This window comes from Trachypithecus francoisi, unplaced genomic scaffold (assembly GCF_009764315.1).
Source record: "Trachypithecus francoisi isolate TF-2019V2 unplaced genomic scaffold, Tfra_2.0 Lachesis_group20, whole genome shotgun sequence".
Lineage (NCBI taxonomy): Eukaryota > Metazoa > Chordata > Mammalia > Primates > Cercopithecidae > Trachypithecus > Trachypithecus francoisi.
Genome location: NW_022681466.1, coordinates 10,494,618 through 10,508,574, shown reverse-complemented (window position 1 = coordinate 10,508,574; position 13,957 = coordinate 10,494,618). Strand labels below are relative to the sequence as shown.

Sequence of the window (13,957 nt, the reverse complement as noted above, 5' to 3'; positions counted from 1 at the left end):
TTTTCACAATGTCAGACCATTTATTTCAGAGCAGTTACACCCAGCAGAGGGGCACAGGCCTAAGTGCTGGCATATTAATTTTCCCGCACGCGAGCCCTGCATGGCGGTGGGGCTGGGGAGCCGGGGCAGTGCGATTCTGCCACACGCCACGCTCTGCTAGGCCCCCTTCCTCCTAATTGCCTGCTCACCAGACTGTGAGAAAATAATTGCCACTATAAAATTTCCCTTCTCTGCATAAAATATTCGGGGGAGCCAGCACTTAAAAAATAGACTTCATGAAAGACGAGCACCAAGGCATGGATGCTGCACCCCCCACAACCCTCGCTGCAGAGGACACGGGCCAGGAGCCCCTTCCTGGTTCCCCCTAGTTCCAAATGAGAGAGAAAGGCTTAAAGAGCGCCCGGGATGGTCACAGCTGAAAAAAGTCGAGTGAGTGGCTCCAGGCGGCAGCAGCTTGGGTTCACCTGCCCTCCACCCAGGACAGTCCCCGGGGTGGCTCCAGGCTGCAGGGGGGTCAGCAGAGGAAGCCTCCTGCCCCATATCCTTGGCAAACTCACATGAGACAGGGAAGAATGTTCCTAATTAGGCAAGAGCATAGAACCCCTAATCCCAGGACTCCCTACTTGGCATGAGTACCCAGGCAGGCAGGGAAGATGGAGAAATGTGGATTTCAGCCCCTGGAAGGAGCCCCAGCTCAGAGCGGCTGCTGAGCACCCAGCCTTGCCCTCCTCCGGACGTGGGAACGGGTGTGGCTGTGCTGCCACCTGGTGGCCTCTTCCCTCACTGCAGGGTGAAATGATGTGGATGCCAGCCCTTAGGTGTGGGCTCCAGCTGGGGTCACAGAGCATCCCAGCCCTCAGCACTGCCCAACATCAAGGGAACCCCCACCACTGGCCCTATGTGGCCTGGGGGTGAGAGACGCCCCAAAAGCAAGGGACCTCAGGCCATTGACACCATGGAAGGACCACAACAGACCCCACCTAGATCAGCCGCAGTATGACCCAAGGCTGTGGGGTCCAGACACCACACCAGGAAGCCTCCCAGGCAGCCCAGGTTAGCAGAGGCGGTGCAGCTTCAGAGGCCTGGGCAGAGGGGAGGAGACGGCGAGCAGAAAGAGCAGGAAGACAGAAGAAGGGGCCCGTGGTGAAGACCCTGCCTCCCTCAATCCCCCTCGCACCTGTGCTGACTCCTGCTCAAGGGGTAAGCCTCGAGGTCTCCCCGGTGCTTGGACGAGGCTGAGAAGGGAGGACGTGAAGGAACAGAGTAACTGGAAAAGCCCCCACGGGTCCTGCAGCTCCTGCACGCAGGCTGGGGCTGGGCTGGCGCTGGGGGCAGGTACTGCTTCCTGCCTGGACTGACCTGCTACCCGAGCCTGAAGGGCAGCTTGTCCAGAGCCCACAGCCTCTCGCTGGGCAGAGGAAGGGCCACAGCACAGACTGCCTCAGCGCCACTTCCCTGCACGCCCACAGCCCGGAAGAAACGCAGCAGAGCCAGGGGCTGCTGAAAATGCTCTGGAGATGACCTCACACGCAGCAGCGCAGTAAATTGCCAACACCAGGAAACACGCAGCAGGGCAGTAAATTGCCAACACCAGGAAACACGCAGCAGCGCAGTAAATTGCCAACACCAGGAAACACGCAGCAGCTGGGGCTGGCCCACGTGGAGGCACGAAGCCGGCACCAGCTGGCCCGGAATGCCCAATCCTCAGGGAAAAGGGCCCTTCCCACCGCGGGGAAGGTTCTCCGGGGCATCCTCTCCCACCATCCCACAGGCAGCCCCACCCCAGGAGCTGCTGTAGCTCGTCTGCATCCTCAGAAACGTCTTGGGGCCTGCTCCAAAGCCTACCTGCCACAATCTAAGAGCCTTTCTAATAGTTTCATCTGCAGGAAAGAAAATGTCATTCTCAGCATCAGCATCTTGCAGCCTATTAGGAAATACTCTTTATGGAATTTTCTCTTCTCAACTTCTTCCCCTCCTTTGATTTTCACCTGGGAACCATGTACCGTGGGGAGAGACAAGGCAGAAACAGAGGGCCCGCCACTCGCCTCTCAGTAACCAATGCTGTGATCCCACTGCTTGGTTTCCTGTTTCCACCGCCCCCGGCCAGAAAATCACAGCATTCAGCCAGGGGTCTTCCGCCCCAGCCCCGGGACCGGGGTCTCGCCGCCACTGCCGGCACTTAGCAGGTCCAGCGCAGGCCAGGAGCAGAGAGCTGGGAAGAGGCCTCAGCCAGAGGCCAGGAGACCACCCGGCTTTAGCATTCACTCATGCAGGGGCTGAATAAAGCAGAGCCGCCCTGCCCCACTCGGCCTGAGGTACCCGGAACCCTTCCTTCAGGACAGGCTCCACCAGAAACTCCACGCGATGATCCTGACCGGGCCCGGCGGCTTCCACCAGCAGGTCCACTATCCGGTACTGGGTGGCAAAAGCCAACCCCAGGAACGTGGGCATCTCTGGCCTCGGCAGCTCCCTGCCCAGAGAGCCATCACTCGTCCCTCCCCAGTAGTGGATTCGGAAGCAACGGACTTGTGAGAGGAGGAAGGACCAGTGCAGGGTGCAGCTGAGCTGGAGCAGAGCAGGGGGCCCCTCCCGCTCAGAGGCAGCCGGCTGCCAGTGGACCTGAGAGATGGTGACGGTCTCCACCTGGGGCAGAGGGGCCAGCAGGCTGGCAGCGTCCACCACCTGGCAGGAGAGAAGGCTCAGCATGGTCGGACACCCAGGGGCAGGGAGAGGACGCGTCCACCCACACATTTCCCCTCCCTGACTCCTCCGCCCCAGTTCCCCATGGAACCTGAGAAGGGAGCGGCCTGGGGTAGCCTCCACCCCCACTCCAGCTGGACAAACGGCCGGCCCAGCCTGAACCCCGCTGGGAAGCATTACCTGGATCTCTCCGAGCCGACAGGTGAAGCTCTCCTCCTCCCGACTGCCTGGCGGCCGTGAGAAGCAAACGAGGAGGTCTAGCAGCAGGCACCCACGCAGGCTCACCTCGTAGCAGCTGCGGGCGAAAGGGCTGATCACAGGCCGGGCTCAGCCCAGTGGCTCCAGGGTGAGCCGTCCAGAGGCCCCAAGCCACAGCAGAAGGGAGATCCGTCCCAGGGTCGGTGGGGACCCTAGGCTGACCGCAGGGCTCCCAGCAGCTGTCCTGGGCTTCCGTCTCAGAGCTGCCCAAAACCTGGAGACCAGCCCAGGGCCCCTCCATCCCTCCAGCTCTGGGGTTTCCCAACAGAGACTTGAGTGAGGAGAGGGACATGAGGAAGAAGAGGGACTTACTGCTGGACCCAGCCCCTGCTCAGCTGCCGGCCGCAGCGACCCACCCATCTGGCCAGCTTTGTAGGGGGCACCCGGAGGGGTCGGAGGCTGTGTCTTGAGCTTGTTTCTGCTGGAGACAGACACGGGACTTGCAAAGGGAGAATCTCAAAGGAAAAGGCACTGAGAAGGACCGCCAAGGGAGCCCCAGGAGTGCAGAGAAGACCGCCCGGTTAGGCCAGAGGCTCACAGGTCCGGAGAAGCCACCAGGAAGGACTCCAGAGGAGCTCGGTGAATGAAACGCATGTCTGCGGTCAGCCACGCTCTCACTCATCCCAGCGTCTTCCAGCCCGCCGTCTCCCCCACCCCGTTTACTCGCCCCTCTCCTCGCCATGGCCAGCAGCAAGCCTGTGTGCGGCTTAGGTCTCTGGAAGGGGCCCATGTCCACCCTGCACAGGAGCCTCAGCTGCTGACGAGGCCACAGGGCAGAGGGTGTGGCTGAGAAGTGAATCCTCCCTGTCCAGGCCTCAACCACAAGCTGCCCTGACTCCAGCAAAGGTGGGATTTACCCCCCACTGTCCACACCAGCTCCTCCCCACACCCCAGGAGCCTCTCCACACTTCTCTCCACTGAGCTCTCCCCGCCGGGCAGAGGCAGGCCTGGGCCCCATTGCCTCACCGTTCAACACTGAGATGCCACCGATGTGGCAGCTGCTGGCATCCCCTGTGGTTAGCTCTAAAGCAACCGTGACGTCCGTGGGCCCCTCAAGCTTATATACCATGGACAGGAAAATCTTGGGTGGCACTGGGGCCTGCAGGGAAAATAGCCTGGGGAGAAGGGTCCTGTGGTGAGTGCCATAGAGAGACCACTGAGAAATCGAAGCCAGCTCCAAATGGTGTCCGCCAGCCCCTCCCTCCAGGAACAGAGGACGTGGGTGCCAAACACTCCCACATCATGCTCCTGTCTGGGGCCAGGGGACAAGCCCTACCCCAAGGCCAGATTCTCTTGTGGGCTGAAACATCTCAGTTCTGAAATACCATACGGGATTCCCTCATGGGGCATCTAAAGTACCCAAACTCACAAATGCAAAATAAAGGGGTGGCTGGGGGAGGATGGGGGGCTAATGTGCAATGGGGAGAGTCCAGTCCCACAAGATGACACAGTTCTAGGGATCTGTCACATAGCAACGTACGCAGAACACTCCCGTACTGTTCACTTAAACGTGGTCAAGATGGTAAATTTCACGTTAATGCATTTTTGACCACAATTTTTAAAAAACAATCTGGGTCTGTCCTCTGTCCTCATTCTGACCTCCACTGCCCCATCTTTCCAGTTCCACGGCCACCACGTGTGATGGGAGAAGCTGGTGGACCCACCGTCCCCCATCACTCACCCACCTCACGGCCACATTTCCAACCTCCGGTGGGATCACACCCCGGACGAGCAGGGAGCTGCCTCCGTGCCAGGCGTCCTCCAGGCAGCAGTGCGTCCTCACCCAGCCCCGGCCATCCTCTCCCAGCCTGTGTTCCCCAAACAAGGGCTGGATCTCCTGGGCGCTCAGGTGGTACCAGGGCCCCACCGCCTCCTCCTGAAAAGGGCAGAACAGGGGCACTCAGCAGAGGCCAACAGAGCAAGTGTGCCCGGAGCGGAAGGGAAGGGCAAGACCACCACCGTGCCTGCTGGCAAGTCCCAGGCTCCTCCCACAGCTGAGGCCAGAGAACAGACACGGAGGGAAGACACCACCCACCTGGCCGTAGCAGACCCTCCGTGCACCCATGCCCAGGCAGAAGGACGTGACGAAAGGCAAGGAGCAGATGCTATGTGTGGGCAGATAGCGCTCCAGCCGGCCCCAGAACCTGCCAGAGACATGGGGGCAACAGCTCGGTCCGGAGGAAGGGAGGGAGCCTCTCAGTGTCCCTCAGACTTGCTGGTGGAAACTCGAGGCCGTCCTGCACCCTCCAAGACAGGACTTCTGGGAGGACTGCAGCCTCCCTGGCCACGGATATGCTGCAAACACAAGTCTGCAGGAAGCAGTCGCTGGGTTTGGTCCCTGCCTGGAAGCAGCCAGCGTGCTGGTTTCTTCCCCCATCATCCTCCCTTAACCACCGCCCCCTTAGGAAGGGTCACTAAAGAGCACAAACGTGTCCTACCAGAGAAACCAGAAACCCCTCCCTCCCATCAGCCTGCACTAAGCACCCAGGATGGCAGGACTCACTTGTCCTGGTTCTGGAAGAAATCCTTCTTCTCCAGACACTCGTACACCCAGCCGGGGGCAAACAGAGCCACGGAGAACCCATGCTTTCGGATCAGCTCCAACGACTGAGGAGACAGAGGGAGACGCGGGGCATATCAGGACCACAGAGTCCAGACAGGCTCCTGGACACCAGTGATGTGGGGTGGGGGCTCTCAGGACAGCTCGGAAACAGGAGGGGGAAGCTGTCCAACCCCTCCCTCCTAGCTGCACCTGGGGGCTGCTGCGCATCACCCCCATCATTCCACAAGCCGACCAGAAGAGGGCGCCGGAGAGGCGGTCAGCGATGCTGCAAGGGCAGGGGGCAGGAGCTGGGCGCCAACTGGTTGTGGCCGCGCGGTCCCATCGTCCTCTGGCACACCTCATTCGATTATCAAAATCATGGGCAGTAAAGAGGCCCTTGAGTTATCAGATTAATTTACTCATTTAAAGCTAAAGTAAGGGCTGAGAACATCCCTGGGGCTCTGGGAAGGGGCAGGACTGACAAGCCAGAGGCAGGCAGAGCCCTGTGCATCCCACGCCAGGGGCACTGGCCTAGTCCTGCTCCTTCCTCCGTGCTGGTATGACCTGCCTTGCCAAAAAATGCTCCCTTGCCATGACTCCTACCACTCCCCAAATCCTGGGCGCTTCCCCCTTCCTCACCCCCGAGCCGCTGTGGGAGGCACTGCAGGCCCCTCTGCGTCTGCGCAGGCTTCCCTTGGGGGGAAGGTCAAGGAACGCAGCTGGGACAGGAGGCCTAGGCCCGCTGAGGACCAGACAGCGGGGGAACAGCGCGCCTCTGTCTGGTAACACCCACACAAAAAAACATTCGATTGTAGAAAGAGCCGGGAAAGGGGTTTCAGGGGGACACGGCTTGGCCTGGGCAGGACACCCTGTTTCTCAGTGCCACGGGGTACCCACTCTGGGAAGAACAGCTGCTGTCGCTCCTTTGAGGTGCAGACGGGAATGGAAGGTCCATGAGGAAACGAGGTCCCAGGGGAGGCACTGGGCCACTGGCCCTTGGGCGAAAACCACCACCCACCTTGTCTGTGTCGAATCGGCCTCCGACCACGTTCCCCCGAGCAAACACATCCACACCCACGTACACATCCGCCCGGCGCTCCCCAGCCTGCCCCAGCATCCGCTCCAAGTGCTCCTCCCGCCAGTTATAGTTGGTGAAGAAGCCGTCGCAGGAATCAAAGAAGACCCTGAGAAGCAACAAGGACCTGCTGTGAGGCCCAGGCCGAGAAGGATGGGGCCGTCCCCCGCCAACCCCGCAGTCTCAGCCCTTCCCCTCCTAGTACTCAGAGGGACGGGGCCACCCCACCCCACCCACAGCAGGCTTTCCCTCCTAGAGCCCAGAGGGACAGTGCCATCCCCTCCACCCCACCCCACCCACAGCAGGCTTTCCCTCCTAGAGCCCGAGGGACAGTGCCATCCCCTCCACCCCACCCCACCCACAGCAGGCTTTCCCTCCTAGAGCCCGGAGGGAGAGGGCCACCCCCTCCACCTGCACAGTCTCAGCCTCTGCCCTCCTAGAACTCAGAGGCACCTATGACTCACGGGCTGGGAGCTGCCTCCAGGACCTAGGGCATGGCCTGTTCCCCAGGGGCAGGAAGCAACCCCAGGTGGTGACCTGAAACCCTCGCCCAGCATCCATGGTGTCTGCTGAGGTTCAGGATGTTAAGAGAACTCTTTGCCTTTTTGAGACGGAGCCTCGCTCTGTCGCTCAGGCTGGAGTGCAGTGGCACGATCTTGGCTCACTGCAAGCTCCATCTCCCAGGTTCATGCCATACTCCTGCTTCAGCCTCCCGAGTAGCTGGGATTACAGGCGCCCACCACCATGCCCAGCTAATTTTTTGTATTTTTAGTAGAGATGGGGTTTCACCGTGTTAGCCAGGATGGTCTCAATCTCCTGACCTCGTGATCCGTCCGCCTTGGCCTCCCAAAGTGCTGGGTAGGCCGTCACACCTGGCCTACCTTCTCCCTCTTTTTACCCAATGCAGTCACATATGCACTGACTTCATGAGGGAGACTGCGACCGCCCCTTGTGGCACTCGCCCCTCGCAGCACCCGCCCCCTCATGGCGCCCGTCTGCAGGCTCACCTGTTGTGCTGGTTGAGTTCGTCTTGCCATTTGAGCTGCCCACTCTGCACCACACTGTCATACCAGAGCACCAGGCCCCCCGGGACCTGCCGGTGCAGCTGTGTGGTCAGGTACCGCAGGAAAGGAGGCGTGTTCCCTACGGCGGCCAGCTGAAAGAGAGGAACGAGGTGAGAGCCTCGGTGAGCCCCAGATCCATCTATCATGAGAAGTATCCAGCGCTGACAGATGGGGACGCAGAGCAAACAGATCCACAGGTGAAGCTGCAGTTCTGAAAGGCCCTCCCCGCCACAGCCCCGAAAGTGGAGTCCAGCCAAACAGATGACTGTCCTTTCTTACTGTGGCAGGAAGGACATGAACGCAGAAGTCAGGAAAAGACAGAGCGCACCAAAAGGGGAGGGTGCCCTGAGAAGGAAGCCAAACACCCAGCCCAGAGCAGAGCGCGGAAAAGGAAAGGCGGGCTCACATACAGGGCGGGAATGTGAGAGCCGGCCAAGCACGCTTGCTGGAAACAGTCGGAGGAGATTCCGTCTCACTGCAAGTAACTAAGATTTCAGAGTTGGCACTGCCTGGGAGGCGAGAAATGGCTCTTACTGCTGCAACCTGCAGCCCAGGTGTGGGGCGAGGTGAGGCCAAGGAAGGAGAGAGGTGGAGGTGGGTGGCAACACGGCAAGGGGCGGGGAGGTGGGTGAGGGCTGGGCACTCACACTCAGAGAGTTCTCGATGTTGATCAGCCAGCCATCGAAACGAAAAAACTGCGCGATCTGGACCAGCCTGTCGGCCACTGCCTGGTATGAACGCTCATCCCCGGCCAGGAAGGCTTCACAGAGCCTTCCCCCTTCATTCCACTCCGTGATGAAAGTCCCTGTGAGGACAAGAGAGAAACAAGGTCAGCCACGGGAATCACCTTCCCTCGACCTGCTGGTTTTCAAAGTAAGGTTCTGGAACCAGCAGCCTCAGTATCACCTGACCACTTGGTAGACATTAAAATCCCCATATATCCATATATCCCGTGAATCAGACACTCTGCCGATGGGGACCAGCAGTCCTGGTGATGGAAGCCCATCAACGACTGGGATTGAGGCTAAAGCCTGAGCAGCACTGTTCTGACCCAGGAATCGGCAAACCGTGGCCCTTGGGCCAATGCCCGCTACTACCTGTGTTTGTAAATGCAATTTTACTGGAACACGGCCCTGCCTATTTGTTTACCTGCTGTCACTCCAATCATCACCACAGTGACTCACTGGTCTGAAATGCTGAAAATACTGTCTGGTCCTTTCCAGAAAAATCCTGCAGATGCCTGTCCTGACCAACCAAGGTGGCCCCCAGCAAGGGGCTCTGTGCACTGAGAAGCAGGCAAAGCCTGCGCCTCCTCATCACGGGGTCCCCTGGCTGGTGAGCTGAGGAGTCTGGCTGACACAGAGGTGAGTCCTTGGCTCTTACCCAGCACACAGACCCCATGCCTGTGGGCAGCGTTGGTCCAGCCCACTGGGGGGATGGTGACGCTGTGGTGGCTGAAGTACACAAAGATGTCGATGCACTGCCAGTGGTAGAAAGCATAGGGAGTCTGCACCACCGAGCCCTGAATGAACCTGGGAAAAGAAACAGAACAGGGCTGGCCATGGCAGCTCATTCATGCCTTTATTCCCACACTTTGGGAGGCCAAGGCAGGTGGATCACTCAAGCCCAGGAGTTTAAGACCAGCCTGGGCAACATGGCAAAACCCCGCCTCTCCCCCCAAAAACTGGAAAAATTAGCCAGGTGTGGTGGTGCACACCTGTAGTCCCAGCTACTTGGGGGGCTGAAGTGGGAGAATCGCTTGAGCCTGGGGGGTCAAGGCTGGAGTGAGCCCAGATTGCACCACTGCACTCCAGCCTGGGTGACAGAGTAAGACCCTGTCTCAAAATATAGAAAAAAAGAAACAGAGTCGGGTCTCAGGAAGCAGAATAAGGGCACAGAGAGCGAAGGGTGTCCCCAGAGATTTCTCTTTAGTTCCATTCAGTCAAGACTCCCTGGAAACTTGCTGTGTCCAAGCAAGGTGCAGGCAGGGAGAGGCAGGAACCAGCTGCCACTCCTGCAGCCACAGGCAGAGCGTTCTGACTGGGGCATCAGGCATTTGCCTGATGGACTGAGCATTGCGAACCTCTGTGAGCAGATGAACAAAGGAGAGAAAGGAGGGGAAGTAGGAAGGCTCATGTCGAAGTCCCGTCTCCAGCCTCCCGCTCTATGTGGAGGGGGAGGCAGTCCCTCAGGACCGTCTCCTGGAACTCGACGGTTGGGGCTGGCAGCCGTGTGAGCTGTGCCCAAGGTTTCATCACCTGCCTCTGTCTCTACCTTGATGGCTGGCTCTGACTCAAGCCTTCCCATCAGTCACAGGGTCCAAGAGTGTTTTGTGGACATTTAAAAGCGCCACGTGGACTCCAAGGCAGCTTTGGATGGGACATCGGCAGCTGGGGTGGGTGGGGCGTGTAACATCTCTGTGCATCAAAGCCAGAACCCAGCCACCCAGAACAGGATCAGAGCTTAAGGGAAGAAGGTGACGAACAAAAAAACCAAGTGAGGGGGTGAGGCTGGGGGCAGGCAGCTGAAGAGGACCCCCTGCCTGCCGTGCCCCGTCCCATCTCCCAGCCTCCAAGTTGAGGAGGTTCAAGGAGTCAAATGATTCTAGAGCTGAAAGGGACATAAGACACTGCCTAATCCAATCTTCCTTTTTTTTTTTTTTTTTTTTGAGACAGAGTCTCACTCTGTTGCCCAGGCTGGAGTGTAGTGGTGCAATCTTGGCTCACTGCAATCTCTGCCTCCCTGGTTCAAGCAATTCTCCTGCCTTAACCCCCTAAGTAGCTGGGATTATAGGCACCTACCACCACGCCTGGCTAATTTTTCTATTTTTAGTAGGGGCAGAGTTTCGCCATGTTGGCCAGGCTGGTCTCAAACTCCTGACCTCAGGTGATCCCCCTGCCTTGACCTCCCAAAGTGCTGGGCCGAGCCCAGCCCCATCTTCCCGTTTTACGGATGAAACACTGGGACCTGCCTTCCTCTCGCAGTTAGTGCAGTCCCTCCAATGCCCGTCTCCTGACTCGCCGCCCAGTGCTCTTTCTACACATGGCACTCTCTCCTGCCCCTCCAGCCCCCACTCCAGCAAAGAAAAACAATGTAAGGCCAGGTCCTCACCTGTCGTCCAGATATCCCCCCATCATGTCATGACACAACAAAGTCCGGGGCCTCTGGCTGCTCAGAGGGGGCTGGCGACACGCCAGAGGCTCCAGGGCCACGTTAAAGCCATCCTCCATGCGGGGCGTCCACGCCAAGAGTTCCTCCAGCGAAGACAAGTAAAAGCTGACAGGTTTGGTGGTGTCCTTGTCATAATATCTAACTGGTCCGAGGACAGAAACATTGAGCAATTAATGGAAATTATTATAGGATTAATCGAAATGTTTTGACAATAACAGAGAAGGAACATGAGAGCGGGTGGGGGCTGACCTGCCCCAAAGCCCCAGGCGTGAAGGCGGAGTCAGTATTCAGAGCCTGGGTCTCCTCACCTGGCAGGGGGTCCGGGGAAAACCTGACCACCTCGCGAAAGACTGTCTCTTCTTCCTCATCTTTGATCCTAAGCAAAGAAGGAGTTGTACATTTATAAATAAAAACATAAATAGGCAAGAACACTTAGAAGCAAATGAACCAGTTTCATCTAAACACGGAGGGACAGACATTCTCTGCCTTACGTTATTTAATATTAACTGTAGAAACATTGTATAAAGCAAGGAGGTGACAGTCCTAAGGTTACCTGTATTAGCAACTAGGCCTTGGCTTCTGCAAGGACACACGTGCCAATGATTACTCCTAAGAATAAACCTTACTCTAGGCCAGAGGCAGTAGCTCACACCTGTAATCCCAACACTTTGGAAAGCCGAGGCAGGAGGATCACCTGAGGTCAGGAGTTCAAGACCAGCCTGGTCAACATGGCAAAACCCCATCTCTACTAATACAAAAATTAGTCGGGCATGGTGGCGCACACCTGTAATCCCAGCACCTTGGGAGGCTGAGGCAGGGAGAATCACTTGAACCCAAGAGGCGAAGACTGCAGTGAGCCAGGACTGCGCCACCACACTCCAACTTGGGCAACAGAACGAGACTCCATCTCAAAAAAAAAAAACGAAAAAATAGAATAAACCTTACCCTCTAAAGCAGCCACCTGAATACCACACTCCAAAGACCAGACATATATACTTTACAGGGTCCCAGGATTTTCTATGGCCAGGGGGCAATATCCAAATACCAAAAGTACCAGAAAGTTTCAGGTCCTAAGAGCAGAGGCCAGGCTGCTTTCTCTATAGGCCACACTTTCCCAAGTGCCTTCCATGCTGTTCACCGATGGATGCTACAGGCGGAAAGAGTTCCTTTGGTACATTCACATGGAAAGCTCCTAAATACATCTCAAATCGCTTTCTTTTAAAAATTGATTGACTGAGACAGAGTCTTGCTCTGTCACCCAGGCTGGAGTGAGGTGGTGAGATCTTGGCTCACTGCAGCCTCCACTTCCCGGGTTCAAGTGAGTCTCCTGCCTCAGCCTCCCAAGTAGCTGGGATTACAGGTGTCTGCCACCACGCCTAAGTTTGTACTTTTAGTAGAGACTGAGTTTCACCATGTTGGCCAGGCTGTTCTCAAAATCCTGAACTCAGGTGAACACCCGCGTCAGCCTCCCAAGTGCTGCGATTATAGGCATGAGCCACCATGCCTGACCTAAAAACTTATTATTATTTTAAGAGCAGTAAGAAGACACTGCAGTGGCTATTTATGGGCCACAGCACCAGCGTTGAGATTCTCTAAATCTACCAACGCCCAAGGCCACTTCTTTGCTCACTGAGCTGTCATCTGCCATCACCCCACTGCCATTCAGAGGCCTGTTGCAAAGAGTCCTCTGTAGCATCTGCCACCACCAAACACTGACCCAGGGCCTCCAGAATGACATTGGGAGACCCTGAGAACTGCAGGGGTGGGGGACAGATTCAAGCAGAGATGCCCAGAAGTTGTTCCTCTCCACCTTCCTTTTCTGAAGCCCCCTCCCTTGTTGATGTCCTTATTATATACTTCAGCCGCCCCCTCCCAGGCCTTCTCAGAACAATCCCACACCAGGTCACCTTTGTCACCTGTCATTCCTCCACTAGGAGGGAAAGAGCCATCTCCACATTCCTCCTGTCCCAAAATAACTCTCCCAGCAGCCAGCCTCCATCCCATCCTCATGAGAGCTGAACAGCTCAGCAGTCTCACTGCTTTGGGTTTAGAAACCAAGCTACGGCTGCTGTTTCTGGAAGCCATGTCTGTGTTTCTAACTTTTCCCCCCACACCTACCGAGGGGGAGGTTTACTGGGCCGGCAGGTGCCCCCAAAAGGAAGGAAGCCCAGCCCAGAGGGGCATGTTCGTCCCTTTCTGTCTCTGTGCTTTGGCCCTTTCTGTCCCCCCCAGCTGGATACCCTACTCCCCATTCTCCACCTACTGAAGGCTTCCTCCTCCCCAAAGACTCAGTTCTAGTGTCACCCCTGCGAAGGCCACCCCTTCCACCAGCCGGCATCCACTGAGCCATGAGCACCGCCGCCGGGATCATCCGCATAGACCAGCGACGTGGGAGGCCCGGGATTCCCGCCGGGCCCCGTGGCCACTCGAGTTTGCACCCGCATTTCTGAGATGGACGGAGGTCAGGCGCGGGGGCCGGAGGCCGCTGCCTGGCAGTGGCGCGGGGACGGACGGGCGGACCGGGGCGGAGGGGCGCTGCCACCCGCTGTCCCCTGCTGTGCACGGCGCAGACACGGGGGCCGGCCCCTTGCCCCTCGGCGCGCCCGCGCGGGGGAAACTCGGGCCCCAGGGCCACGGACTCTCAGCCCCGCGGATCGGGAATCACACGGGCTTCACAGCCCCACCTCCTCCCCTGCCGCTGCCGCCGCCGCCGCGGTTCCTGCTCCTCCTGCTCCTCCTGCAGCTGCCGCCCCCGCCGCCGCCGGGCAGCCGACCGAGTGACCGTCACCGCCGCGGCCTCCATGACACCGTCCGCGCCCGCCGAGAGCCAATCGCAGGCCCGGACCCGCCCCCGCGCCGCGCTCGGCCAATGGGAAGTGCGCAGCGCTGACGCCGCACTGGGACGGGACTCCAAGCTGACTCCGGCCAGCCGCCCCCCGGCCGGGACTTTGTAGCGGCGACAGGCCGGGGGCGGGGCCGAGGACGGGGCGGGGCTGTGAGGGGCGGGGCCTGGGCGAGTTCTGAGCCCGGGGTTCGTCGTCGTGGTTGTTGCTGTTGCCCATTATTGGTTTTGAGTCCACGGTTCTAGAAGGCTCTAGAAGGCTTCCGAAGGCCCCAATCTGCGAGTTCTCCTTTTATCTTCACCAG

The 13,957-nt window shown here is 58.5% G+C and overlaps 1 protein-coding gene across 5 annotated transcripts; it reads right to left on the bottom strand.

Moving 5' to 3' along the window:
- On the bottom strand, positions 1-13,746 carry ENGASE (endo-beta-N-acetylglucosaminidase). 5 transcript variants are annotated; one of them, XM_033182464.1, is made up of 14 exons: positions 13,495-13,746; positions 11,119-11,186; positions 10,751-10,952; positions 9,023-9,171; positions 8,287-8,444; positions 7,583-7,731; positions 6,519-6,684; positions 5,462-5,565; positions 4,994-5,102; positions 4,644-4,834; positions 3,925-4,073; positions 3,271-3,379; positions 2,881-2,995; positions 1-2,682 (listed from the first exon to the last, which is right to left on the bottom strand). In XM_033182464.1, the coding sequence occupies exons 1-14, from the start codon at positions 13,611-13,613 to the stop codon at positions 2,266-2,268; spliced, it is 2,205 nt and encodes a 734-aa protein (XP_033038355.1). In that variant the 5' UTR covers positions 13,614-13,746; the 3' UTR covers positions 1-2,265. The 5 variants fall into 5 exon arrangements, 4 of the variants coding, with proteins under 4 accessions (XP_033038355.1, XP_033038356.1, XP_033038358.1 ...); XM_033182465.1 differs by having other exon boundaries at positions 3,271-3,376; XM_033182467.1 differs by having other exon boundaries at positions 10,751-10,948; positions 13,495-13,535.
- Positions 13,747-13,957: the final 211 nt, after the last annotated feature.